Source organism: Delphinapterus leucas, chromosome 19 (genome assembly GCF_059928025.1).
Source record: "Delphinapterus leucas isolate spDelLeu-1000000601 "Yukka" chromosome 19, BTC_Dleu_Yukka2, whole genome shotgun sequence".
Taxonomy (NCBI): domain Eukaryota; kingdom Metazoa; phylum Chordata; class Mammalia; order Artiodactyla; family Monodontidae; genus Delphinapterus; species Delphinapterus leucas.
This window is the reverse complement of record NC_143147.1, coordinates 48069636-48095082: the sequence shown is the minus strand read 5'-3', so window position 1 is coordinate 48095082 and position 25447 is coordinate 48069636. Positions and strand designations below refer to the sequence as shown.

General features: G+C 52.8%; 2 protein-coding genes across 4 annotated transcripts; one reads left to right on the top strand and one right to left on the bottom strand.

Annotated features, from left to right (window-relative positions):
- The first annotated feature begins 1860 nt into the window (after positions 1-1860).
- PNPO (pyridoxamine 5'-phosphate oxidase) lies at positions 1861-7468 on the top strand. Of its 3 annotated transcripts, none has more exons than XM_022558057.2 (7): positions 1861-2139; positions 3024-3148; positions 4236-4335; positions 5210-5224; positions 5477-5605; positions 5930-6000; positions 6222-7468. In XM_022558057.2, exons 1-7 carry the CDS (start codon positions 2002-2004, stop codon positions 6388-6390), a joined length of 747 nt encoding a protein of 248 aa, XP_022413765.1. In that variant the 5' UTR covers positions 1861-2001; the 3' UTR covers positions 6391-7468. The 3 variants fall into 3 exon arrangements, with proteins under 3 accessions (XP_022413765.1, XP_022413764.1, XP_022413762.1); XM_022558056.2 differs by having other exon boundaries at positions 5171-5224; positions 5477-5569; XM_022558054.2 differs by having other exon boundaries at positions 5171-5224.
- A 2034-nt stretch (positions 7469-9502) lies between these two features.
- On the bottom strand, positions 9503-16924 carry PRR15L (proline rich 15 like). The gene is made up of 2 exons (XM_022557944.3): positions 15534-16924; positions 9503-11629 (listed from the first exon to the last, which is right to left on the bottom strand). Exon 2 carries the CDS (start codon positions 11598-11600, stop codon positions 11298-11300), a length of 303 nt encoding a protein of 100 aa, XP_022413652.1. The 5' UTR covers positions 11601-11629; positions 15534-16924; the 3' UTR covers positions 9503-11297.
- Positions 16925-25447: the final 8523 nt, after the last annotated feature.

The window sequence follows — 25447 nt, the reverse complement described above, 5'->3', positions numbered from 1 at the left end:
TCATTAAGGCAAATCAAATGTCTGCTCCCTTTATGAAGCCTTTACTGACTGTGTGACCTCTGGAGACCACTTCCTCCTTTTTGCTCCCCCTTACCTTGCAGAAACACCTGTTAAAATTCCTGTAACTCCTTAGCTTACAGATCTGCCTCCCACTGTAGACTATAAGCCCCTCGTGGGCAGGAACCATGCATCTTCATCTTCATATTTTCAGACCTAGCTCAGTGCCTGGTCCAAAAGAAGTCTTTAACACATGTCTACCCCACTATACCGAGCCCTTGGCTTTTAATTTTTAAGCAAACCATTCAAATGATCCTAGTCTTGGTACCCCAGAATCTTGGGTCCAGGGTAGCATAGCCCAAGCAGGGCTAAGAGTGTAGCTGCATGAACAAAATCACCTGAGCTGAAGGGTACTAATCACTGCTTACCCAGGTTCAAGTGCAGGGCCTTGGGAGGAGGGGAGCAATGTTCATATGTGGAAAGACAACTTCAACAAGAAAGAAAGCCCAGTCAACTCTCTCTCAACTGTGCTGACAGAGAAAATTGATGGCAACACAAAAACTTTGTACCAGCGGAGGATCCATAGATCAACATCGTTAAGCCTTGAGACATGTATTATTTCTTTGCAGCAAATTTGTCTTCCAGATTCTATTTGGCTCAAGCTATGTGCACGTAATAAAGGATGATAGGTATCTAATGTTGGGCTTAATGAAGCTTGGCTGTAATGCAGACACCTGGGCAGGGCAGGAAGTTTCCCTTACCTGGCACAGTCCTGGGGTGCCTGCCTAGGTGGCTCCTGCAGCTCCCCTTCCTGATGTTGGTGGAAACCAGGACTACACAGAGGCCTTGACCCAAGGCTGCCCCAGCCAGGTCAATGCTGGAATGGGCACTGGCAGGTGTCCTATTTCTCAGCCCTGAGTCCACAGCCTGGAAGTGACTTTTGCATAGCCACCTGCTCCCCTGTGCCCTCCTTTACGGCTGGCACTGACCTGGAAGCTAGACTCCAGCTACCTAGAAAGGGCAAAATGTGAAAAAGGGGAAACGACAAAGATGGGGGCGGCCCGGGAGAGGTGGGGCAATCTTTCCATCTACCAGAACACTGGCTAGTGTGAACTCTGCTGCAACCACAAAAGGGGAAACCATGAGGAAAGGGAGCAGCATGCTCTGACCCAGGTTATAGCAATGAGGCTGGAGAGAAGGGATTCCGAGCTGGAAGATGGTTCTGGTCTGGGATGGCTTGATCCCAAATTTCCCTCTTTCCCTTTCCCATTCAGCCATCTGCTTTCTTAACCATAGTCTTGGTAAGACTGCTCCTCCCCAGACCCCAGAGTACCTACCTCCCCATACTCACACACTGTACAGTACCTATCCCGTGAGATCCACAAGTCATTTGCAACCTGTCCCACTCTTGAACGCCAATTTCTCCCCCCCACCAGATCGCCCCTTTCTGTGTCTCCACATCACCTTGCCTCCGAGTCTGGCCCCTAATTCCATTTTCCATTTGTCCTTTCCTGGCACCAGTCTCCTCCGACGGGTACTTTCTGCACTAAGCTGGCCTTCAGGCACCTGCTAGGGGCCGGCCCCTTGATACTGACTACTCCCCTCAAGCCCCCAGCGGCTCATTCCCCGTCCCGGGCCAGGGCAGCTTCATTTCCTATACCTTTAACAAACTCCACGTGCGTGTTAACGGCGGTGACAGCATTTCCTTGTCTCTCTGCTCCCGCCCCCGGAGGCGCCGTCCATTGGCTGCAGGGTTCCTCCGTTCTTGCCCTAATTGGCCTCGCTCTTGGAAAACTCTGACCAATGGCATCTCCGCGCCCGGCTCCCTCCACCAACCCTGGCTTCCTATTGGCTTCCATTGGCTCGGAGGACTTGGGCCTGTGGGCCTGGCTCGGCAACTGGCAAATTCTTCCTTGCCGGCGTAGATTCCCGGGCTAAGAAACTGGTTCCGAACCCAACGGAACCCAGCGCGGAGCGACGCCGGGTCACGTGGCCTGCGGCCCCATGAGGTTCGGGCTACGGGGCGTCATCGTGACGTTCGGGCGACCCGCCGAGTGGCCCCGCTGCCTCCGCCACCTGTGCAGTCGCGGTGCTGTCATGGACCTGGGACCGATGCGCAAGAGTTACCGCGGGGACCGAGAGGTGCCGCCGCCCCGCAGGGCCTCCACAGGGGCGGGGGCACAGGGAATCCGAATCATCGCCGGAGCGGAGGGGAATGGGAGGGATAACCTGGGGTTTCTGTTCCACCCCTTGGGGCTCGGGGTCACCTCCGTGGGAGAAGGGGGTTCAAAGACAATCAAGGGGGGAAGTGTTCCGGGGAAACGAGGATGAAGGTGGACTCCAGAGGCAGCTTGTCTTAGGGGCTCAGGGCGCGCACTCGGGGTCTGCCTGGATATCCTGCAGGTCGCTCCGCGCACCCCTTGGGCGGTTTCCTCACCTCCTTGGGCCTCTGTTTCCTCACCTGTGAAGTGATAGTACTGACCTCACGGGGATATTATGGACTTTGATATTTGAAAAGTGCCTAGAACAGTGATAATTAGCTTATACATGTTTGATAAGTAACACGTGGGGCAGGAGGACTGTTTTATGCAGGAGGGGGAGGAGAAAGCTCCTGGCTCTTACTGCCTTTTCCCTCCTCAGGAGAGAAACCAAGAAAATTATTTTGGAATTGGGAACCAGGGCCTGGTTACCAAATCTGGTTGCATGTGAGCATTTCCAGAAATGCATGTTAAACATGCAAGTTTTCATTAAACCTCAGACCTACTGAATGAGAATTTACAGGGTGGAGCCCAGGAATCTGTCTTATTTTTTAGGCTCCCCAGGTGATAGGTTTGACACCCATGACATGAAACCCTGATTTGTCCATCAGTAGGTGTGGGACCTATTCACCTTTTCGTGGTTTTTGTTATGAGATAGTTGTTATGAGGACTAAATGAGTTAATATTTGAAAAGTGCCTAGAACAGAGCCGTGTACACAGTATGCACTACATGTGTTTGTTAAGTGAAATAAAACTCTCCCTTCCCAGGCGTTTGAGGAGACTCAGTTGACCTCCCTGAACCCCATGAAGCAGTTTGCTGCCTGGTTTGAGGAGGCTGTTCAGTGTCCTGACATAGGGGAAGCCAATGCCATGTGTCTTGCTACCTGTACCAGGTAGGCATAGCTGTGGGCCCTTCTGAAGGTGGGTACAGATGAAGTAGGAAACTTAGGAAGCTCTCAATTTGATGGATGACAACTTTATGATTCTAGTTGTGTTATTAACATGCTGTGTGGCCTCAGGCAAGTAACTTGTCCTCTCTGGACCTCAGTGTCCTTACCTCTAAACCAAAGATTAGACTTTACTCAATTCCATTTCAATGATAAAATGTAGTGCCTCATTCATCTCTGCCCTCGATGCACCCAACCCAACACACACCTTTGTCTCCCGCGTCTCCCGGTCTCCCCAGTTCCCATCTGCTCTTTGAGAGGCAGATCTCCTGGAACCTCTCCATAAAGCCCTCTTCCTCTCTTGAAATCTAGCACAGTTCTTGTTTGTGTCATTCATTTGACAATCCATCATAAACCCCTTGAGACATCTCTTATATTAGCCTCTTATTCAACCCTGCTTGTCCCCCACTCACTAAAGCACAAGGCCTTGAAGGCAGGGCTCTTGTACTGTGCCCCCAGATATCCCCCAGAGCTAGTTTGCTTGGGCCACCATAACAAAGTACCACAGACTGGGGGGGATTAAACAACAGAGATTTATTTTCTCACAGTTCCGGAGGCTAGAAGTCCAAGGTCAAGGTGCTGTCAGAGTTGGTTTCTAGTGAGGTCTCTCTTCCTGGCTTACAGATGGACACCTTTTTTGCTGTGTCCTCACATGGCCTTCCCTTTGTGTGCGCAGGGAGAGAGGGCTCTGGTGTCTCTTCCTCTTCTTATAAGGACACCAGGCCTGCTAGATTAGAGTCCCACTCTTATGACCTCATTTAACCTTAATTATCTCCCTAAAGGCCCTGCCTGCAAATATAGTCACATTGCGGGTTAGGGCTTCAAAACTTAATTTTAGGGGAACCCAGTTCAGTCCATTACAGAGCCCTAGGCAATGGTGTCATACGGCACCTCCAGGACAAATTCCCATGGGCAAGTGGGAATGGGCAGCCTGAGTGCACAGACAGTGCAGAATCAGGGGGTACAGGTGTAGGGGTGCTCAGACATCCTGTGGGGAGGGGCTCTGACCACAGTGCTCTGCTCTTTGCCACAGAGATGGGAAACCGTCCGCCCGCATGGTGCTGCTGAAGGGCTTTGGCAAGGATGGCTTCCGCTTCTTCACTAACTTCGAGAGTCGAAAGGGACAAGAGCTGGTGAGGGTTCATGGTAAATCCTTCCTGGGCCTACAGGGTCCAGCCCTGACTCATTGGTCACCTTCTCATGCCATAGCTGCCCCAACCCACTTGCCGGCTGTGCTCAGGCACCATCCTGCCTGTGGGCCTTTGCACTTGCCCTTCTCTCTGCCGTGGATGAGTGCTCTCTGTAGGCACCCCTACCTCCCCATGTTTACCTGAGTAGCTCCTGTTCCTTTGGGTCCAGCCCCCACGTTACCTCCTCAGGAGAGCCTTCTGGACTCCCAGGCTGAGTCGACCCCTTGCACTGTTTGCAGTCATTATAACTGGCAACTTTCCTTTCTGCCATTTTTTTAGTTTCTAACCATGCATGTATTTATGGGATTATGTGATTAATGTTTGTGTCCTCTGCTAAACCGTAAGCTCCTTGGGGTCAGAGGCTGCATCTGTGGTATCTCTGTTATACCCCCAGCACCTCTCCTGGTGTTGAGCACAGAGTTGGCACTTCGTATGCATTCAATTCGTGAATCCAAAATGAGTACCCTTCCCTGAGTCCAGTGCAGCCAAACATACATTTCTGAGGATTTGCAAATCTGTGGGTGAGAGAAATGGCAAGCCTCACTTTGGAGTCCATCTGGCCCATTCACCGTGTGAACCTGGGCACGTTACTTAACCTCTCTGAGCCTGTCTCCACACCTGTAAAAGTAGGCCTACCTCTGAGGATTTAAAAATGAGACATTACAGTAAATGCATCTGCAGTGGGCCTGCGCGATGCAGACTCCCTGCCTTCCCCCCATGCTGGAGGCGTCCTCACTTCTGTCCGGATGACTGTCTGTGGATTCTGTTTCATTTCCAGGACTCTAATCCCTTTGCTTCCCTTGTCTTCTACTGGGAGCCCCTAAACCGTCAGGTGAGTGTGCATTCCTGGGACAGACTGGGGTGGGCAGGGGTGGGAAGGGCCTGAGTTTATGAATGAACCTGGTGAGGGTCCCCAGGCTGGGCAAACGTCCTGCCTTTCAAACGGCTCTCACTTAGCTGGGCTAGCTGGAGTCAGGCGTGACGGGGCAGTGGATAAAGAGAAGAACAGAGAGGACTGGGGCCTCTACTGGTTGGGGGGGCGGGTGGCACTGAATGCCGTCTAACCAGGACCATCCCTGTGCAGGTGCGAGTGGAGGGTCCCGTGAAGAAGCTGCCCGAGGAGGAGGCCGAGTGCTACTTCCACTCCCGCCCCAAGAGCAGCCAGATTGGGGCTGTGGTCAGTCACCAGAGTTCGGTGATCCCCGATCGGGAGGTGAATGGGGCTTCTCCTTAGTCCTCTGGGTGGTAGTGCTTTGGCTCAGCCCCAGAGGCTGTCCCCAGGGGGTGCCAGGGCCCTCTCTCTCCAGCAAAGTGAAATGGATGGTCTCCCTGGGGGACGTGGATTTGGCGAGCAGGGAACAGGCCTCCTGTATCTGTCTGACCCTCCCGTTGGACTGTGCCCCTAGAGGCCAGAGGCCAGCCGGGCTTGCGCACCAGTGTCCTCAGCACCTGGCACAAGAGCACATGCTCAGTAAGTGGTGATTAAGTGAATCACTGACTGGGTCTGGCCCTTCCTCCATCTCCTTCCCCTGGACAGTATCTGAGAAAGAAAAACGAGGAACTGGAGCAACTCTACCAGGAACAAGAGGTGCCGAAGCCAAAATACTGGTGAGTGATACCTGGTGGTCGTCTAGAAAGGGACACTGGGACCCTCGTGCTTACTTAAAGCCACCCTGTCCATGGAATTACAGATCTCCTCCTTCCTGGCAACCCTTGTTTGATGCACGCCAGCACCTCCCTTCACGGGGCGCTGGGATGGCGCGGAGGGTGGTGGGGTTGCCTGGCTGGACAAACGCGCAGAGCACCGAAGCCTCTGCTTGTCCTTGTAGGGGTGGCTACACCCTGTACCCCCAAGTGATGGAGTTCTGGCAAGGCCAAACCAACCGCCTGCATGACCGGATCGCTTTTCGACGGGGCCTACCGACAGGAGACTCCCCCTTGGGGCCCATGACCCACCGAGGGGAGGAAGACTGGCTCTATGAGAGACTTGCACCCTGACTCCCAATCTGCTGGCGCTGACTGGAGCTGGGATCCGTGCTAAGAGAGGGTATGGGATCAGGAGCCAGGCCCTTCTAAACTCAACGCATTTCCCTTCCCACCTCTTATATTCAGGGCCCTTCAGAGAGTTCTCTGTAGTCAGCGGGTCTAGTGGTGTCTAACAGTGGCATGGACAATCACAAATGTAAAATAATCCCATAATTATTCTTGACCTTAACTATGATTGATTGGAATAGCTCCCTCTAGGGGTAGCATCTGGTGTGATTCCCTTTTCTGGTGACAGGGGCTGGGCCCACAGCAGCCTTGTCTGTTATCACGTGACAGTCATACCGGCCAAAGCCCGTTGGTCCCAGCAGAAGCACCTGAGCCAATCTAGCCAATTGTTTTTTCTCGTCACCAATTTGAAATTTGAAACGGAGGGACTCAGAGCATAGGAGTGTCTGTAGCCAAGTCAATAATGGCCGCCTAGAAGCAACAGCCTCTGGGTGCTGCTCTTGCAACTCCCTCAGCAGTCCCTGGATCCCTCCTTCCCGTGTCTGGGGTGTGCAATTCCTCCTCCTACCTCAGAAAACCCATTATCTCTTTACAAAAAAAAAAAAAATTTTTTTCTGCTTAAACTAGCCATTATCTATTTGTGTTGCTTGCAACGAAAAGTACCTTAACTATCTCATTTACTAATAGGATATTTTTATACCACTTAACCCAACTGATAGCTGCCTTCCATTATCCGAAGCACAGCAATGTGGAAAAGAGACTAAATTTATTCTCTGTAGCTCCAAAGGACCCACAGGTGGAAGCTGCACAGAAGTACGTTTCATCTCAATATGAGAAGAGATTTCAAACAATTGGGGCTGCCTAGGAGGGTGTAGGTTAGGTAATGAGTGTTCTGTCACTGTCAGGAGTTTTGTAGAAGGCACTTGTGCTGGTACCTATGTATCAGGAAGCTTTTCATCAAGCTTTACTTTCCATATTTGGTTATAAAAACTATATGTATGTGAAATACATATATACATACATTTATATGTATTTTACTTTCCAGGTATAAAATTAAATAATAGAAATTATACTTTGCTGACACTCACACATCCTTTTACCCCCACCCCCACCCCCACCTGATGATGACTCCTAGATCACTGGTTTTCATCCTCACTGGAATTACCGAGGAGCTTAAAAAACCCTGGTGCCCAGACCCACCCTCAGAGATGATCTGACCAGTGTGAGTGCAGCCCGGACTTGGGGAAGTTTAAAAGGTCCTCGGGGAATTCTGTGCAGCCGAGGTTGAGACCCCCCAGTAGTAGATGCTTGCTACTTGCAGTGTGGTCCACAGGCCAGCGGCATCAGCATCACTTGGGAGCCCAGCCCAGACCCACTGAATCTCACTCAGCTTTCAACAAGACCACCCCCGCCCCCAGGTGACCCAATGCACTAGCCTCAACTTCTAAAGCAACCGCCTCCCACCCTCACAATTGGATTCTTCAGTCACCCTTGGCTGAGGCCTGTGCTGAGCTGTAGTATTTGCTTTCCTCGAGCCCAAGTCTGGTGACCAGGGACAACCTGGATGAGTGGCCTACAGGCTTCGGAGAGGAGCCAGGCTGGGCAAATGTTTGCTGTGACTAAGCCGGGATCAGAGAACTGACTATTTGTACACATTGGCCCTGAGCTTGCTACCCTGTAAACTGCTTCATTCCACTGCATGGGCGTGTGCTTCCGTGTCTGTTACTGACTCCCTCCTCCAAGGGCGGCCCTCTGGGTGTTGGCCCCCCTTAAGCCTGGGTGCAGGAAGACACAACAGTAATCCTGTGGCCACCTGCAGGAGAGGGTGCTGGGGTGCCCTTCCCTACCGTGTCCTGTTTGCATTGTTGGGGGCTCTGTATCCCCCCTGCTTTGGGCCTGGTCTCAGCTGTTCCTCTCCTCTCCTCTGTCTGACAATCACTGTGCCGAGTCTATAATAAAAGCTCGTCATCCACGCATGATATTAATGTTCAATCTAGCCCAGTCTCGTCCCCGCCCCCCAGGATTGAGGGGAGTTGGGGAATTAAGCAACTCCTCCCAACTGGCTTCTCCCCTCCGGGAGGTTGGGCGTCCAGCAGGGGGAGCCCGAAGCCCAGGGTTGGCCCCTCCTGGGCGGCGCAGGCCAGTTCTGGTCGGCCCTCCCTGCCTCCCCCTTTCCCCCTTGCCACCCCTGGGTCTTGTCCCAGTGAAACTGTGGTCGATAACCCGCAGCCTCTCCCGGCTCCCGCACATATCTGCACCCTCGCTTCCTCCTCCTCCTGCCCCGGCCTCGTGAAAACTTGCAGCCGCCTTGGCTCCGACTCCCTGGGCAGCCAGATCTCCCTTTGGCTTTTAGTACCTCCCCCCCACCCCCATTCATCCATCCCCCAGCTTAGGGATATATGTGGAGTTTCCCTGGAAGATTCCGCGGACATCACTTTGGGCCGTGGAGTGGGGTGGCAAGCATGGGGCAGGGGGGCCTGCAGACTCTCTCCACCTAAGGGGGGTGGTGGTGCATGCGTTGCCAGCATGGGATAGAACCACGGGTCAGTGGCCCAGGGCCCAACCTCACCCCCCCTTGCCTCAGGGAACCTCAGGATGGCTGAAGTGGCAGGTCCCTACGGTCTGGGGTCACAGGGGACACTCACCTTTGAAGCTGGTTGACTTTCCCTCACTGGTTCCAGGGTCTGGGCAGCCCCATCGGATGGTGCTCGCCGTCCAGGATCCCGAGGCCCAGGCATAACCCCACCTCCCCTTCTGCAGAAGGTGACTGTGCTCCTTTCCTTGTTCTGAGCCTCAGTTTCCCTTCCCTAAGCAGATAAAAATCAAGTGTGGAAGGGGCTGTGTGGTGCAGCAGTCATGTGCACAGCTCTGGCCTCCGTCCCAGCTCAGCCACTGCAAGCCCTGACCTAGGGCTAGTGACTTGACCTCTCTAAGCCTCAGCTAATGCACCTGGAAAAGTGGAAAACAGAGATAATGATAGCACCTGTGATGAGTTAAAGGAGGACCCTCGTGGAGGACTTGTCACAGCGCCTGGCCTGTTAGAAGCCCTCTGTGAGTCTCAGCTGCTAACCCTAGGCAGAGCTGCAGCCCTGGGAAAGTCAGCTCCTCCATGGGAGGCTTTATGGACTGAGTGATTGATGGGACCCTAGAAAGTTCCATGTGGTGGGGAGGGATACGGGAAGAGGCTTTGGGGAAGGCAGCACACCTGAGCCCGCCTTCCCTCCCTCCGGCCCCTGGTCTCCCACACTCATCCTCAGAGTTCCCTCTGGCCTGGGTGAGGCCACCTAACAAAGGCACCCTTGTACAGGTCTGTTTGTTTTGGTAAATTTCCTGAGTACCTCCCTGGGGTGGCCCAGTAGCCTGCGAGGAGCTGACCTGGAAGCCACAGAATCACATTGTTTAGTTGTCACCTGGGTCTCTCTCTGTTCCCACCATGAGCTCCAGAGATTTGGCCAATTTTTTCCAGTTCTCAGCTCCTGGGTCTGGATCTAACAGCATAGGGAGTAAGCTGTCTCCTTGTCCTTAAACGGTAGCTGTGGGCTATGGTGGAGTTCCTTCATAAAGGAAGGGGAAGGAAACCGATATTCACTGGGCACCTACTATAGGACTACTTACGGGCCACTTAATACTGACCACCCCCTGTGAAATAGGTATTATTACAGCCCCTTTTACAGAAGAGGAAACAGGCTCAGAGGAGGTGTTTTTTGTTATTGTTGCTGTTGCTGCTTTTTTTTTCCTTTTAATGTTCCCCCACATCACACAGCTACTAAGGGGGGAACCAGAATTTGAATCTGGATCCCAAACCAAACCACTGAGATTTGGGGATTGGTCACCAAAGGTCTACTCCATTCTCTTGGAGCCCCTGACAGCCTCTCCTGCTGAGGTGTGACTAGCTCCCTCCTTTACTCTCTTCATCTCCAGATGCTAAAGATGGCTGGTGGTGAAGTTAGTGACCCAGGTGCTACATTTTTACACCTGGGGACCCTTCCTGGTGCTTGAGAGGAATAGTTCGAACACAAAGTAAAAAAGAGTAAAGGCATGAAAAACAGCATCTCAGTAAATGCAAGACAAGAGCATAAACAGGTTCTCTGCTTCTGCAGCATTGTTTATTACAAAAAGAGAAACCTACAAGGATTTTTTTAAACAAAATTCAAGGCTGCAGGACTCACCTCTGAGGCTGATCCATCTTAAATACTAGTAGGGGGAGGAGGGCTCCTGTCAGAGCCTCCCACCCCCTTTCTGAGTTTGGACCCGCGGGGCAGTGTAGCTTTCCTTTGAGGGTTTGTGCAGGAACCCATGGGGTCCCTAATCTGGCCTTCTGCAGCACCCCCTAGGGAGCGCCAGGGTTGCCCTCCCCCTGCACCTGGGGGCAAAGTTCCAGGAAGTTTCCCACCTGAGTTAGGAGGTGAGCTCAAGTTCAGCATCTCCGCAGCAGCTCCAGGAAGCCACCCCGCAGCACGTGGCTTCCGGAAAACGCACTCTCAGAATCGATCCAGAGAATAATCACAGGTAGAGAAAGTAGAGGGAGCAGCAATGCAAACTCACCCTTGACCCTGTGTCCCAGGAGGGGGTGAGGTCTGTCCAGCTCCCTGTTCCATTCCTTCCACGCCCACCTCCCTTCTGGTGCTTCCACCTCTTCGAGGAGGGCTGTCCTTCCTGAGTGGGACTTTTCATCCTTGAACTGGAGTGCCTTTGTGTGTGGTGGGGGAGGGCGGGAGGACCTGGGATCTCTCAGGCCTTCCAGAAAGCTGGAGCACATAAATACAAACCTAAAACCAGACGTTTCCTGCCAGCAGGCATCGACTGCCGTCGAGGCTTCAGCTGTGGCCAAAGAGGCCAGCGTGGCGAGCTCCCGTCCCAGATCCGGCTGATGGCAGGGAGTGGGGAGGTGCTAGCGTCCTCCTTGGCCGCCTTCACTGTCCTTTGCCCTCCCTGTCATCAAAGAGGTTGGGGTTCTCTGCCAGCGTAGCTCGGACTTTTTTCTTCTCCTTGAAGCGGCCCGAATTGGAGACTTTGACGTGCTTGCCCTTCGTGTTCTTGTCCACAATCTTCTCCAGGCGGGTGTTAAAGTTGCTGTTGGGGCCCCCGCCGTCAGGCCTTGGGGGCTCTGCGCCGCCCTCAGTTTGGGTGTAGGTGTCAGGGATCTCATACAGCACCTTGGGAGTGGATTTCTTTTTCCGGAGGAAAGTCAGCTTCCACCAACCAACTTCGGTCATGGTGCTCTCAGACCCGAGGGTGGGGCTTTCTGCAGGAGCAGGGGATGTAGAGAAAGGGGTCAGTGGGGAGAAGGGGCGGGGGCCTCGGAGCAGCCCTTTCTAGTCTCCCAAATGTGGGCTATTTTCATAGCCTGGGCTTGAAAGAATTGAAGCCTGGGGCCAAATGAACCCAGGATTCAGGTAGGCGATGCAATACTTTTGGGGTCTATCAGGAGAGAGAGGGGTCTGGGGAAGGGGTGGCCAAGAAGACATCCATGGGGAAGCCATCTGAGCCAGGCGGAGGGGACAATGGGACAACCAAACACCACTGCCAGGCAGCTTTGACACTCCAGGCCCCTTGGGGCTGCAGGAAGGGGAAGAGCTCGCCCCGGTCACACAGCAACCAGGCCTTTGCCACCTTCCCATTCTGTTCCTGCTATACCTCCAGGCCCTGCTGCCAGGAGTGGACAGATGGTCAGCTGGTATCAGATGGACAGAAACACGCTGTGCATTTTACTTGGAATTCATTACAAAATTAAATAGGATTTGTGATGGTCAGAGTAATTTGGACTTCCCAGTGGTCCCCACCACGACTAAATGAGCAGCCGGGGTTTTTCTAAGGGGAGAAATGTCAGGCTGGGAGCGGGAAGTCCCGAGGACTGTTCCAGCCTCGTGACCTCTGGCAAGTTACTTCTCTGGACCTCAGTGTCCTCACCCATCCCTTTCAGCCCTAACATTTAGCTCTAACGTTAGTTCCTGCCCAGGAGGTAGACATGCTTTGCAAAGTATTCAGTAACATTTATGCTAATGTGATAATTATTGAGGGGTGGCTCCCCTTCCCCATATGGCTTCCACAAGGACAGGGGTTTGAAGGTGACCTGAACATTTGGAAGGAAGTTTGGTGTGGCCAAGAGGCACATGTGGGATCTGGTTATCACAGGCTGGACCCTCCATAAGGATACCCCACAAGAGGTGGGGCAAGGGGGCTGAAATCCAGGCTTCTCCCCTGTCGTGACACAGATGTGGCCTAGCCTTTTACTAATTTCCACAAAGTTGCCGCCTGAGCTAGTCGAAGTTCTGGCAGATGAAGTTGCCTGGACACCACAAGAAGAAGAGAGCATAGACTGGAGGGATTAAGATCGATGAAAAAGCACGCAGAGCAGTGAGAAATGGAGACATCTCTGGGCCTGGAGGGACTGGTGATCTGGTTCTCAGGACTCCGTGGCATGGGCTGTGAAAGTCCTGAGGAGGAGGGTGCGATAGCCACAGTACACAGTACAGAAAGCTACAGCCAGCCTAAGCCCAGGCAAACGCGTCGCCTCCTTTTAAAAACTGATGGTCTTGGGAATTGCCTGGCGGTCCGGTGGTTAGGACTCCACCGTTTCACTGCTGAGGGCCCGAGGGCCTGGATTCAGTCCCTGGTGGGGAACTAAGATTCCGCAAGCCATGCGGCGTGGCCAAAAAACCCAAAAAACCAACAAACAAAAAAACCCTGATGGTCTTAACTACATTTACATTTTCTAAAAAGACCAGAAAGAAATATGACAAATGATTAATATTGGTTTTCTTTATGTAGAAGGAATAGGGGATGTTTTCTCCTCTCCATTTATTTATTTATTATTTATTTATTTAATTTATTTTTTTTTAGCCGTACGTGGGCCTCTCACTATTGTGGCCTCTCCTGTTGCAGAGCACAGGCTCCGGACGCGCAGGCTCCGCGGCATGTGGGATCTTCCCGGACCAGGGCACGAACCCGTGTCCCCTGCATCGGCAGGCAGACCCTCAACCACTGTGCCACCAGGGAAGCCCTCCTCTCCATTTTTTGATTCCCAGGTTTTCCATAATGAGTCTGGATTTCTTTTAGAGGGGGAGCATATCAAATTCAGAAAAAATGAAAGCAGGATACTGACCTAGGCTTGGAATGAATTGAGTGCCTGCCTCCATGGCCCCCTTGTTGCCGGTCATCCCCTGGCCCTCTGTATACCCATCCCCTTGCCCAAAGCAGATACCCAGTGGATTGCTTCCCACCTCTCTGTGCAGGAAGCAGATCCCACTTTGCCAGCTCTGTCCCTCGAGTTGAGCTCAAGTAGCAAGAGAATCCCAGGGAGATCTAGTGCAGCTCCCACTTAGAAAGTGAAGGAGGGGGCTTCCCTGGTGGCGCAGTGGTTGAGAGTCCGCCTGCCGATGCAGGAGACACGGGTTCGTGCCCCGGTCCGGGAAGATCCCACATGCCGCGGAGCGGCTGGGCCCGTGAGCCATGGCCTCGGAGCCTGTGCTCCGCAACGGGACAGGCCACAGCAGTGAGAGACCCGCGTACCGCAAAAAAAAAAAAAAAAGAAAGTGAAGGAGGGGTGAGTAGTCAGATAAATACCTTCAGAGCACCCTGGAGAGGTGAGCGCACCAAGGGGATAGCCTGAGAGCTTTGCTTTGGCAGTCTGCCCCACCTGGGCTGAGCACAGCCTTGCACAGAACTTGGTGTGCCAGCTGGGTTTCTGGAAGGAGCTGTGGGGAGGGCTGGGAAGGAGGGACATGGCGCTTGCTTGGCCTGTGGGTGCCCCAGTCACCACCTGGTCCGGGGCAAAGTCCACAGCCGCACCACCTCCCACTGCCAAGGAACTTGGGGAGTGGAGGATCCAGCTCCTGAACTGACAGTAACCACCAAACTGTGTCAGAAAACCACAGAGAGAGGTCGGAATAGCCCTTGGACCCTGCCCTGGAGCCTCTACTACGGCACCAAGGCATTGGTGCCCTTGTCTCCTGGCCTTGGAGAACTCTGGTCTCTCCAAGATGCTTTTTGCCATGCCTTGCTATCCCTTCTGTCCAGGAGGACATGCGCGCACCAGTAAGCAGGTGTTTGGCCCTCTAGGCAAGCCTGACCTATGGAAATCTGAACTTGCGGAACAGATAAATTAGTGGACTATTCTTTGTTTTACAAGATAACCTGGCTATAAGATTCTTTTAAATAGTGAGCTACCCCAAAGTAGTGTAAAATCTGATTTGCTTTAGAAAAAAAAAAGTGACACAATAGCCAAACTTCCCAGGTATCCAAAGTTGCAAAGAGCCAGATGCCTACAGCCACATGTCCATGCCTAGTCACAGAGGCTAGGGAGGCCTGGGGGAAGGGAAGGTACTCGGGATTTTGAACAGACTCGGCATTTGGTGACACGTCTGGTTGTGCAGGACGCTGAGCAGGCCGCGCTGAGGGCAGGGCCCTGCCCCGGGGCCTTGCCATCCATGGGATGATAGAAATCAGCCCTGAAGATGTAAGCTACACCTCTGCTGTTTGCACAGCTTGGGAACCCACAAAGGGCCTCACGGGACAGCCTGCGCCACCCCCCACCCGCCTATGGTGGTCAGCACCCTGGCATGCATGTAGGCACCCCAGGACAGCCCCCACCATGCCAGCTGGGTTCTGTGAGCTCTCCTAAGGGCCTTGCCCAGACTGGGCTAGGCTCCTTCTGAGCTGGGACAAGTTAACCATTGACAGGGGTGGAGGTGGAAGGGTGGAGGGGGATTGAGGGAGCAAGTCAGCGTCCATGTTGCAAGACAGAACTCAGAACCCCCATCCGCCATCTCTCTGCAGGGCCCCTGTGGTACTTCTTCACTCTGCATGAGACTGGGGTACCCTGGATAGGACAGGGAGATGTTCCTGCTGGCCAGCCAGAAACATCCTCCAGGCTGGGGGGTAGGAGGTGGTAGGCTCCAGCTCAGCAAGAGTTAACAGAGCCCCGCTCTGGAGTTAAACTTTCCCAGAAGGAGCTCTGTTGGAGGCCTGGATTGACTCCAAGAAGCCAGTGGGATGAGTGGAGTTCTGCCTGCCCACCTAGCGAGAGATGGGAGACTGCGTGCCTGGTTCCCCCTCCCAGCTGGGCCTGTCAGCTGTGGAGGCAGAACTGGGTCCCCTGACAGAGGTCTGTGCCTTGGTTTCCCCTCCTGCCCACCCTCTGCCTGTACCTGTGATCCCGACCGCTCCGGGCTGGAGGCGAGAGCTTCCCTAGAGAAGGAGCTGAGTGGAGGAGCTGCCCCGAGGGAGGCTGAGGGAGGTAGGGGTGCCTCCGGGGTGCCACGCCAGGCAAGGCTCAGGCCAGGAGAGCTGAGTAGGAGCAGCTGTGCAGCAGGTGAGAGAGAAACAGGTGCAGGAGCGGGTACCTGCTCAGCGGCGCTGCAGCTCCAGGAGTCAAGGTGAACCTGAAACCCAGCCCTTCCCGGCTAAGTAAACAGTAGCAGAGGCTGGCTTGGCTGATGAATATTCATCACCCCAGAAATCCAACCCCAGCACCCTCCGCACCCACCCAGAAGCCAGGGTCCTCCAGGGACCGCCCAGCCAGGAGGAGGCAATCCTGAGAGAAGTCTGAGGTGGGGAGAACACGGGAGCCTCTCTCCTCAGTTTCCCCACTCTCAGGTGCCTGGTGGCAACCCCCAACCATAACCAAGGTCACCCCCACCCATTTCATGCCCCAAAGAGACCAGACCCTTCCCCGGAATGAACTGCCGCGTGGACGTTGCCCCGGGCACAGTCGGGGAAGGGTTAAGGGCCGCTGCTCCCATTGGCTGGGAGGGACGGGGTGCACCCAGCTCCTTTGAACTCCGGAGTCGAAACCAGTCCCTGGTTAAACTGGTTGGCAGACCGGTTCCCAGGCTCTCCTCCCAGGCTGTCCGCTCCCACCCCAAGCCTCAGGCGGGTGCTGGGTGGGGGGCTGTGGCTGCCTCCTGACCTGAAGGGCCTTCCTCAAGATCTCCCTGGAGGTGGAGTTGAGAGTCACCGGCCCCTCCTTAGGCCAGCTTCTCCAGACCCACCACAGCCTCAAGCATCCTCGTCCCCTGCTCCCTCGCTTAGAAGTAGGCTTCAAAGACCTTGAAATCCTACCTTCCTCCATGCACCGTGTCCCGCTCCAGGCTCAGAGCGAGACACTGGGTAGAGAAAAGGCATACGATTCCCCCTATCCCTGGCTCTCCCTCCAAGTTACATTCTAAATTCTAATTAACCAACTCTCAAACCTGCCCTACCATCTCCAACCCTGCATCTACTTGGTTCAGCTTCTCATGGCCTCTTGAGTACGTGCTTGCCTCCATCCTAAATATCCCCTTGTGCCCCTAGGCCTCAGGCGGACAGTCCTTCAAAGGCTCCCCACGGCCCATAGTGGAACAGACTTGGCCTGGCCCTCCTAGGAAGGGGCCTCTGCATCCTCCTCTCCCAACGCTCCCTGAATGTGCACATGAGGTCTTTCTCTGCCTACCTTCCTGGGTGCAGAAGCTGCCTAACAGGACGAGATTAGGAATGGCCTCTCCACACCCTGAGTAAACCAAGACAAACTCCTATCCATCCCTCAAGGCCTAAATTAATTATTATGCCCCCTGCTCCACCAGGAATTTTCTTGTTCCTACAGGGCTTACTCACATGGTTCTATTTAACATGCTATATACCATGATTGATTAAATATGTATACACACACATATATAGTATTATTTTTTAATTTATTTATTCATTTGTTTATTTTGGGCTGCTTTGGGTCTTCGTTGCTGCTTGTGGACTTTTACTAGTTAGGGCGAGCTGGGGCTACTCTTCGTTGAGGTGTGCGGACCCCTCATTGCGGTGGCTTCTCTTGCTGTGGAGCACAGGCTCTAGGTGCGCAGGCTTCAGTAGTTGCAGCATGCAGGCTCAGTAGTTGTGGCTCACGGGTTCTAGAGTGCAGGCTCAGTAGTTGTGGCACACGGGCTGAGTTGCTCCGCGGCACGTGGGATCTTCCCGGACCAGGGCTCGATCCCGTGTCCCCTGCATTGGCAGGTGGATTCTTAACCACTGCATCACCAGGGAAGTCCACATGTATAGTATTGTAATGATCTAGTCATGTATTTGCCTCCCTTATAGAATGTTAGCTCTTGGAGCCCAGAGTTATCTATCACTGATACTGACCTGATATATGGCAGGTACTTAATGCAAACTTTGAAATACAAATAAGAGGGACTTCCCTTGTGGCACAGTGGTTAAGAATCCGCCTGTCAATGCAGGGGACACCGGTTTAATCCCTGGTCTGGGAAGATCCCACATGCTGCAGAGCAAATAAGCCCGTGCGCCACAACTACTGAGCCTGCACGCCACAACTACTGAGCCTGCACGCCACAGCTACTGAAGCCTGCGTGCCTAGAGCCCACGTTCCACAGCAAGAGAAGCCACCGCAATGAGAAGCCCGTGGACTGCAACAAAGAGTAGCCCCTTTCGCCGCAACTAGAAAAAGCCCGCGCGCAGCAATGAAAACCCAATGCAGACAAAAATAAATTAATTAATTACTTAATTTAAAAAAATACAAACGAGATACAGAAGTATTGTCTTTAAGAAATTCTTAATGTAACCACTTGCCTTAGTCCTACTCTCCCTGGGGCAGGTAAATGTGAAAGAAAACACATTTATTTCACTTCTTGTGGTTTCAGCTACACCAGGCTTGCTGATACGTTATCAATTCCCCTGGGGTCTATGTGAATTGAGGATATTACTTTGTAAGGTTCTCCTGCCTCTCATGAGAGGTACACACAGTTGTCCCAAGAAGGTTTCTAGATCTGTCACTTTCTCTGAAAGCCTAGTCTATTTGAGAGTGGATGTCCAGTCCAGAAGACACCAGAAGAGGCTAAAAACTTAACTCAGGTGTTGGGAAGATACTGGAAGGATGATGGGATGACACTATCCTGGAGGACTGTAACCAAGGGCCAGGACAGCATTTCCATCTGTAGGAGGAGGGACTTGTGCTGGAAGCACTCCCTGCCCCCACTCCAAAATTCAGGGCTTTCTGATGTGTGGGACCCAGGAGGGCAGAATTCTGTTCTCTCAGCTCCAGTCTGGAGGATGCGCTCTGGTGAGTGGGATTCAGTGGATACCTACGTAGCCTGCCCTTCGAAGAATGCCAGCAGGACCAGGTGCAGGGGTAGAGGCCCGCCCCAGCTCCCCTTCCTGGGAGGGACCAGCCTGGGAAGTCAGGCCCAACCCCTGACCTTTGGTAGGTTTGTTTCTGGGAGGAGCAGGGTTGGGAGGGGAGTTTGAGATAAGGCTATAAACTATGAATATCCCTTAAACAGATCACCCCCACAAGGCTGCTTTATTGCTTTCTAGAATTTTCCACCTTTTAATGCACCTTCATAAAACTAGGTTCAAGTATGATATTCCAAATACAAACATGCAATGTGCACTTTTTCAGAAATGTGTCCTTGTTGAGTAAAGCAAGTAAAATACACCTAAGGGAGCCTCAAGGACCTTGGTGCCTGTTGGGACATGCAGCCACCAGGCCCCACTGGATTATAGATCTCTAATCTGGCCCAACAGATCATTCCTCTCTTATTGACCTCTGCCCAGGGAGTAGATCTAGGCTCCAGGGAGAAGAGAGGGGCTACCATTCTCCTCAGCACTCCCCCTCCTCTGGAAGGCCAGAAGATGGGAGATCCTGGGGGGGCAGGGGTTGGGCAGCTTGGCTGAGGGGATAAGTGGGGCCAGGCCAAAGACTGGCCTCTGGAAGCTACACCAGGCGCAGCTGGGAGGTGGGCAGGGGCAGGTCTGAGGTGGATGTCGAGGTTGCCATTGGAGGGGCTGCCTTTGCTCCCCTTCAGGGAGACCTCAGTGGGGACTGGGAATATGAGCAGCCAATGTTCACAGTGACTGTGTCCCAGGGACCGCCCCAAATGCTCTACGTGTGAGAACTCGGGATCCTCACTGCCACCCCAAGGTAGAGCCTCTGAGTGAGTTCACCAACTCGCATCCCACACCAGCAATTTTCCCGTTACTCTTTGTTTTGGTTCCCTGTGGCTAATGTAACAAATTACCACAAACTTGATGGATTTAAACAACAGAAATATATTGTCTCACCAGTTCTGGAGGTCAGAATTCCAAAATCAGCTTCACTGGCCAAGACCAAGATGTTCCTCCCCCCGCTTCTGGTGGCGGTAGGCATTCCTTGGCTTGTGGCCACATCACTCCCGTCTCTTCCTCCATCTTCACATCACCTTCTCCTCTTCCATGTGTCCAATCTCTCTCTGCCTTTTTTTTTTTTTTTTTGCGGTACACGGGCCTCTCACTGCTGTGGCCTCTCCCATTGCAGAGCACAGGCTCCGGACGCGCAGGCTCAGCGGCCATGGCTCACGGGCCCAGCCGCTCCGTGGCATGTGGGATCTTCCCAGACCAGGGCACAAACCTGTGTCCCCTGCATCGGCAGGCAGGCTCTCAACCACCGCGCCACCAGGGAAGCCCTCTCTGCCTCTCTTTTACAAGAACACTTGGGAGAATATTTAGGGTCCACCCAGATAATCCAGGATGATCCTTACTTAATCACATCTGCAAAGACTCTTTTTCCAAATAAAGTCACATTCACAGGTTCCAGGGGTTTGATGTGGGCATCTTGCGGGTCGGCGGGGAGCATTTGTTGGCCTGCCTCACTCTTCATTTTGACCACCTCTGTATTGTCAGACTGTGGTAGACAGTGAGTGTGCCAACCAGACTCCCCCCACCCCGTGAGGAAGGACTTGCTGCCTTCCTTGGCGGTTGGCTTCCAGCTGTCAGCTCTTTCAGGGCCTGCTGCAGCTGCAGAGAGCACCTCTCCCAAGAGCCTGCCCTTCTGGGGCAGCCTGCATCTGGGGATATAAGGACCAGCCATTTCAGCCCCATGAAGGGCACTCGGGCGGGCAATAATCACTCCAGAGCTCTCCACCAAATTGACTGAAGCTTTGTCAGGCCAGCATTACAGGTGGATTTCTCCCACTGCTCAATCCTACTTCTGTCTGGTTCCTCTCACAGGGAGTGATCCCTAGTAAGCATCTTGCCCCCCAAACTTCACCTACTTCTGGAGAACACAACCTGGGTCACAGACATTATAATATTTGCCAGTATGATGGAAGTGAAGTAGCAATTTTTGTGTCTTATATATTTTCATTTCCCTAGTGCACTGGATTGAATAGTGTCCCCCAAACTCATATCCACCTAGAACTCCAGAGTGTGACCTTATTTGGAAATAGGGTCTTTGCAGACGCAATTAGTTAAGCTGAGGACAAACTAGATTAGGGCGGGCCTTAAATCCAAGGACTAGTGTCCTTACAGGAGGAGAGAGACAGAAACACGCAGGGAGAATGCCATGTGACGACAGAAGCAGAGATTGAAGGGATGCAGCTGCAGGTCAAGGAACAGCAAGGGTTGTCTGCAACCACCGGAAGCTGGGTAAGAGGCCAGAACAGATCGTCCCTCAGAGCCTTTGGAAGGAATCAACCTTGCTGACACCTTGATAGCAGACTTCCGGCTTTCAGAACTGTGAGAGAATACATTTCTGTTATTTTAAAGCACCTAGGTAGTGGTAATTTGTTACAGCAGCTCTAGCTAACTATACACCTAGTTACTAGTAAGACTGAGCATCTTTTCATACATGTATTGGTCATTTGGGTATCCTGTTCTCTGAAAGCATCCTTTCTCAACATAGAAAATCTTCTCCACCTCCCCATATGATTGTTGTCCTTCTAGCATGCACTAAAATAATACAACCGCATTTATGGATTCCTGGACTCTTTGCACAATTCTATAGCTTTCCAGGGATCTGCTGCCTATTGGTTGGGAACCCTGATCTACAGGATTAAATTTCAACCCTTTGTCATGGACCTGAGTATTCTTCATGCTCTCACCTTGCCAATCTCTTCAACCTAATTTCTCTCTCCATAAACATCCCATGTTCCCACAATAAAGTTCTGGAAGAGTCATGCTGTCTCTTACCTATGTGCTTTATCCATGTTATTTACTCCCCCTTCCTAGAATGATGCCCATCACTCATACACCTCTCCTCTGTCCTCTCCCTTCTACCACAATTCATTCCCATCCTACCAGACTCAGTTCAAGTGTTACTTCTCCCAGGAGCCTGTTCTGATAGTTTTCCATCCCCATCCCATACCCCCCAATTGAGTTGGATACTCCCCCTTTCTGTTCCCTTAGCACTCTGAGCATCCCTCTTATTTTGTTTGTATGGATTTTTTAAGCTCTTACTATATATGAACACAGGGCTAGGCTCCGGGTGTGCTGTCACGGGATTTAGAATGTGGTGGGCCCCTCACACATCATACCATCACTTTCTTTGAGGGCTGGGACCATGTCTTCGTGTTAAGGTCCCCAGCACCTTGGCAAACAGTGCTTGACAAATAGAGGGTAACTAACACTGAACTGCATGGGAAAGGAGGCTGACAGATGAGTGGTTTGGCAGTGGACTTGGTTTTCCTTCCCTTGGAAGAGCAGATTCCCTCTACCTGCCATGATGGGGATGATGAAATGCAGTGGCATCCTTAGAAGATGACACCTTGGACCCAATTCATGAAGCCACCTAGTGAGTTGTTTTCCCCCGGACGACTAACAAAGGTGAAGGGATGGGGAGGGCACAGTGGCTAGGGTTTATCGGGCAATTATTGGCCCCGACCCAGCTGACTGGGCCCTCATAGGCCTTCTGGCCTGTGTTAACTCGTGAAGCCAACCAGCCCTGACATCTTCCCCTCAAATTCCTCCCTCTAACTCCAAGTGGCTCCAAGTCCTGAGCTGTAGGGGGGAAGTGACGAATAGAGCTGGGGAATGCACAGCCCACCCCCCAGGCCAAGTGACCATGGTCCCCACTCATCACTAAAGACCTTCCTGCACCAGCGGCACCTTCTTTCATTCCTTCCTTCACAAGCATCCATCAAGCACCTGACACTCAACATGGGGTGTCATGCCAGGTGCTAGGGTTACAGAGATGAACAGGCCTGTACTCCCAGCTGAGGAGGCTGGGTTTCCAGAGCTTTCAGCCCAGCAGGCAGATACACCACACACACGTGTGCACACACACACACAGCACAGTCAGTGTGGCTGTGAGCAAACACACATAAGACATGGACCATAAAGTCATAAACCTATGGTAGATAAATGTCTGAATGTCAAGGGCAAGCCCTCCTTTTATGGCTATTACAGGAACATAGGTAATGGGCCTTCTTGCCCGGAATGGGGCGTGGTAAGAAAGAACTCTGGGAAAGTGCAGGGACTGCCAGGGTGAGGGTGCTAAGTGTCTGACACAACAACAGGGGAGAAAGTGGGAATCAGGCCAAAGAAGAGGGAGGAAGAGGCCTGCGCCTGTGGTGGCCGAGCTGTGGTGCTTGAATGGAGCAGGCAGGGCTGCCGGAGAAGCCACATCCCACGGAGAACAAGAATGAGGGCTGGGGAGGCAGACAGGCCTGGGTTTGGATCCCAGCCTCACCAGCTCCAGCTCTGTGATCTTGGACAAGTTACTTAATTCCCTAAGCTTTGGCTCCCTTGCCTTTAAAATCTGCCTAATAACAGTACCCACATTATAAGGTTTGTTTGGAAGGATCAAATTAGATAAGGCTTGTAAAACATTTAGATCTACCCCGGCACAGGGCACAATGACTATCGCTTGATAAGCAAACAAACAACAACAACAAAGGATGACAAGGCAGTCTGCATACATACCATCCTGGGGCTCTGTGCTTTCCTGTCCAAAGCCGCCACAGGCCTGCTCTAATCCTTCCTCACCTTCCTATGTGCTGCCCCTCCCCCACCTGCTAGATCAGCAGAGAATTGAGAGATTCACAGCCAGAAGCCTTTCACAGCCTCTCCCTGCCACTTTCCAGATGATGGGAGTCCTGAAGACCTCGATGCCCTGGATGCCAGACCACTTGTGTGCTTATCTGCCCATCGGCCCTGAGGTTCTCTATGGCCTCAGAAAAGGACAGACTGTGCAGATACTGTGCAAAATCCACACTCCTACGCTCTCCGGGGCCACCACCCTGAGGCCAGGAGCCAGGCAGAGCTGTTCTCAAACATCCTTCTGTTCCACATGAGCCAGCGGCGTGCTGCGGGGGTGGGGGGAGGTGAAGTGCTGGTGGCCTCTGCCTCCACCAACCCACCAGCGCTGGGCCTTCTAGACTCCTCCTGTCCTGCCCTGCCTGTTGGTTCAAGGAGGAGAGATGCACCTTGAGGGTAGGGCAGGGCCATGCTTCTTGGGATGTCCCAGGGAACCAGGAACACATAGTTGGAGCCCCGGTAAGTGTTTGTTTAATCATGGGGGATCCCCGGCAATTCCTATAGCCTGAGTCAGGACTCTAACATGGGAGCCAAATTCCCACGAGAGAGCCCTGAAGAAGCCCTTAGTTCTGCCCTATGAACCATTTTTACGGAAGTCTTTCAACCCATTCTATAAAAATAATGATTAATGTTTTATACACACATACACCCACACAGTTTGCAAATAATGAGAAAAATCTATGAAAGCATGTTGTAAGCTATAAAGAGTTACGTACATCTAGTATGCTTATTTGTCTAGGCTTGTAAATAGAAACACTCTGAGGTGGTCAGGATAGGTGTTATCTCCATGTTGAGGAAACCATGGCTGGCAGAGAGCTTATGGAAATGGTCCAAGATCTCACTGGGCAGGAATCTAGGCCTTCTCACTGCCCTATCACATCACACAGTTCAATAAAAAATTTACTAAGCCCCAAGTGATGAGACAGGGCCGAGTGGTGGGGGGAGTGGGGGGTCATTTAGAAAGACCCAGGCAGAGCCCCCTTGAGGAGCTAACAACCTGGAAGGGGAGGGATGCAAAGTGGCACACTCAGCCCTGTGAGATCCCCAGCCCCCCCTCTCTCCTCTCTCCTCACACTCCCCACTTCTTGCCCAATCTCATGCTCTCTCTCAGCTTCAGCCACCACCTGGACCACAGATCAGTCAGCCTACGGCTCTCCAAAGCTGCGTCCCCAGTCCCCTGAACTCCAGAGCTACAGACCCAAGTGCCTCCTGCACACTTGCCACCTGGGGGTCTGCCAGGGCCACCAACCCCACAAATTCAAAGCTGATATGCCCTCCTCCTCAACCCCGGCTCAGCATCCTGCAACCCTGTCTTAGGTGGAGGCACTCGCATCCAACCACCTAGGTGTCATCCTGCTGTCCCCCAACCACACAGCCAATCAATTGCCAAGTTCTGTCCATTTTCCTCCAAAACATCTCGGAAATCCAGTCCTTCTCTTCCTCCTCATGCCTCTGTCCCAGGTCAGGCTCTAACTCCTGTATGATAACCTCCTGACAGTCTTATCTCCCACGAATCCATCTTCTTTGCAGTCAATCTGTATAGGTCCCTCCCTGTCTCAAGGCTCAAACCCTTAAAACCCTCCAATGGTTCCCCTCTCTCTGCAGGGGTGAAGTCCAAGTTCCTTCGTGAGATGATATGATACAATACTACCCTTTCGCCTCTACAGTCTCTTGTGCCTCAAACCTTTCACGGCACAGAGGCTGGCCTGCCTGCAGGGCCGGCTTCATGCGTGTGAGACCTCTGCAGTTCATATTTTTTAACAAGGGCATTTTAATTCTGCACTGGACCCCACCAATTATTTTGCTAGTCCTACCTGCCGGTTTTTCCCTGCACCCCCTTGCAGTTTGTGGCCTGCAAAACTTTGTACAGTCTCCTCCACCCAGAACACCCCTCCCACATCACCCTCTTTCTGCCGCCCTTCTTTTATTTATCTGTTTTTTTTTTTTTTTTTTTGTGGCACGCGGGCCTCTCACTGTTGTGCCCCTCCCGCTGCGGAACACAGGCTCCGGACGCGCAGGCTCAGCGGCCATGGCTCACGGGCCCAGCCGCTTCGCGGCATGTGGGATCTTCCCGGACCGGGGCACGAACCCATGCCCCCTGCATCAGCAGGCGGACGCTCAAGCACTGCGCCACCGGGAAAGCCCTGCCGCCCTTCTTTTAACACTCAGTTTAGGTGTTATCTTCGGGACGCCTCCCTCCCGATCCCTGCCCTAATCACACAACACATAGCAGGTGTTCAACACTTGCCTATTACATAAACTGAGAAGGCAATGTGTGACAAGTGCCACA

What these genes read in the sequence shown, in the direction of transcription:
- PRR15L (XM_022557944.3), bottom strand. Translation starts at nt 11,600, where the DNA reads ATGACCGAAGTTGGTTGGTGGAAGCTGACTTTCCTCCGGAAAAAGAAA.
- PNPO (XM_022558054.2), top strand. Translation starts at nt 2,002, where the DNA reads ATGAGGTTCGGGCTACGGGGCGTCATCGTGACGTTCGGGCGACCCGCC. An exon ending in TGTCTTGCTACCTGTACCAG is followed by an intron (nt 3,149 to 4,235) that starts GTAGGCATAGCT and finishes TCTTTGCCACAG; the next exon opens with AGATGGGAAACCGTCCGCCC. An exon ending in GTGCCGAAGCCAAAATACTG is followed by an intron (nt 6,001 to 6,221) that starts GTGAGTGATACC and finishes TTGTCCTTGTAG; the next exon opens with GGGTGGCTACACCCTGTACC.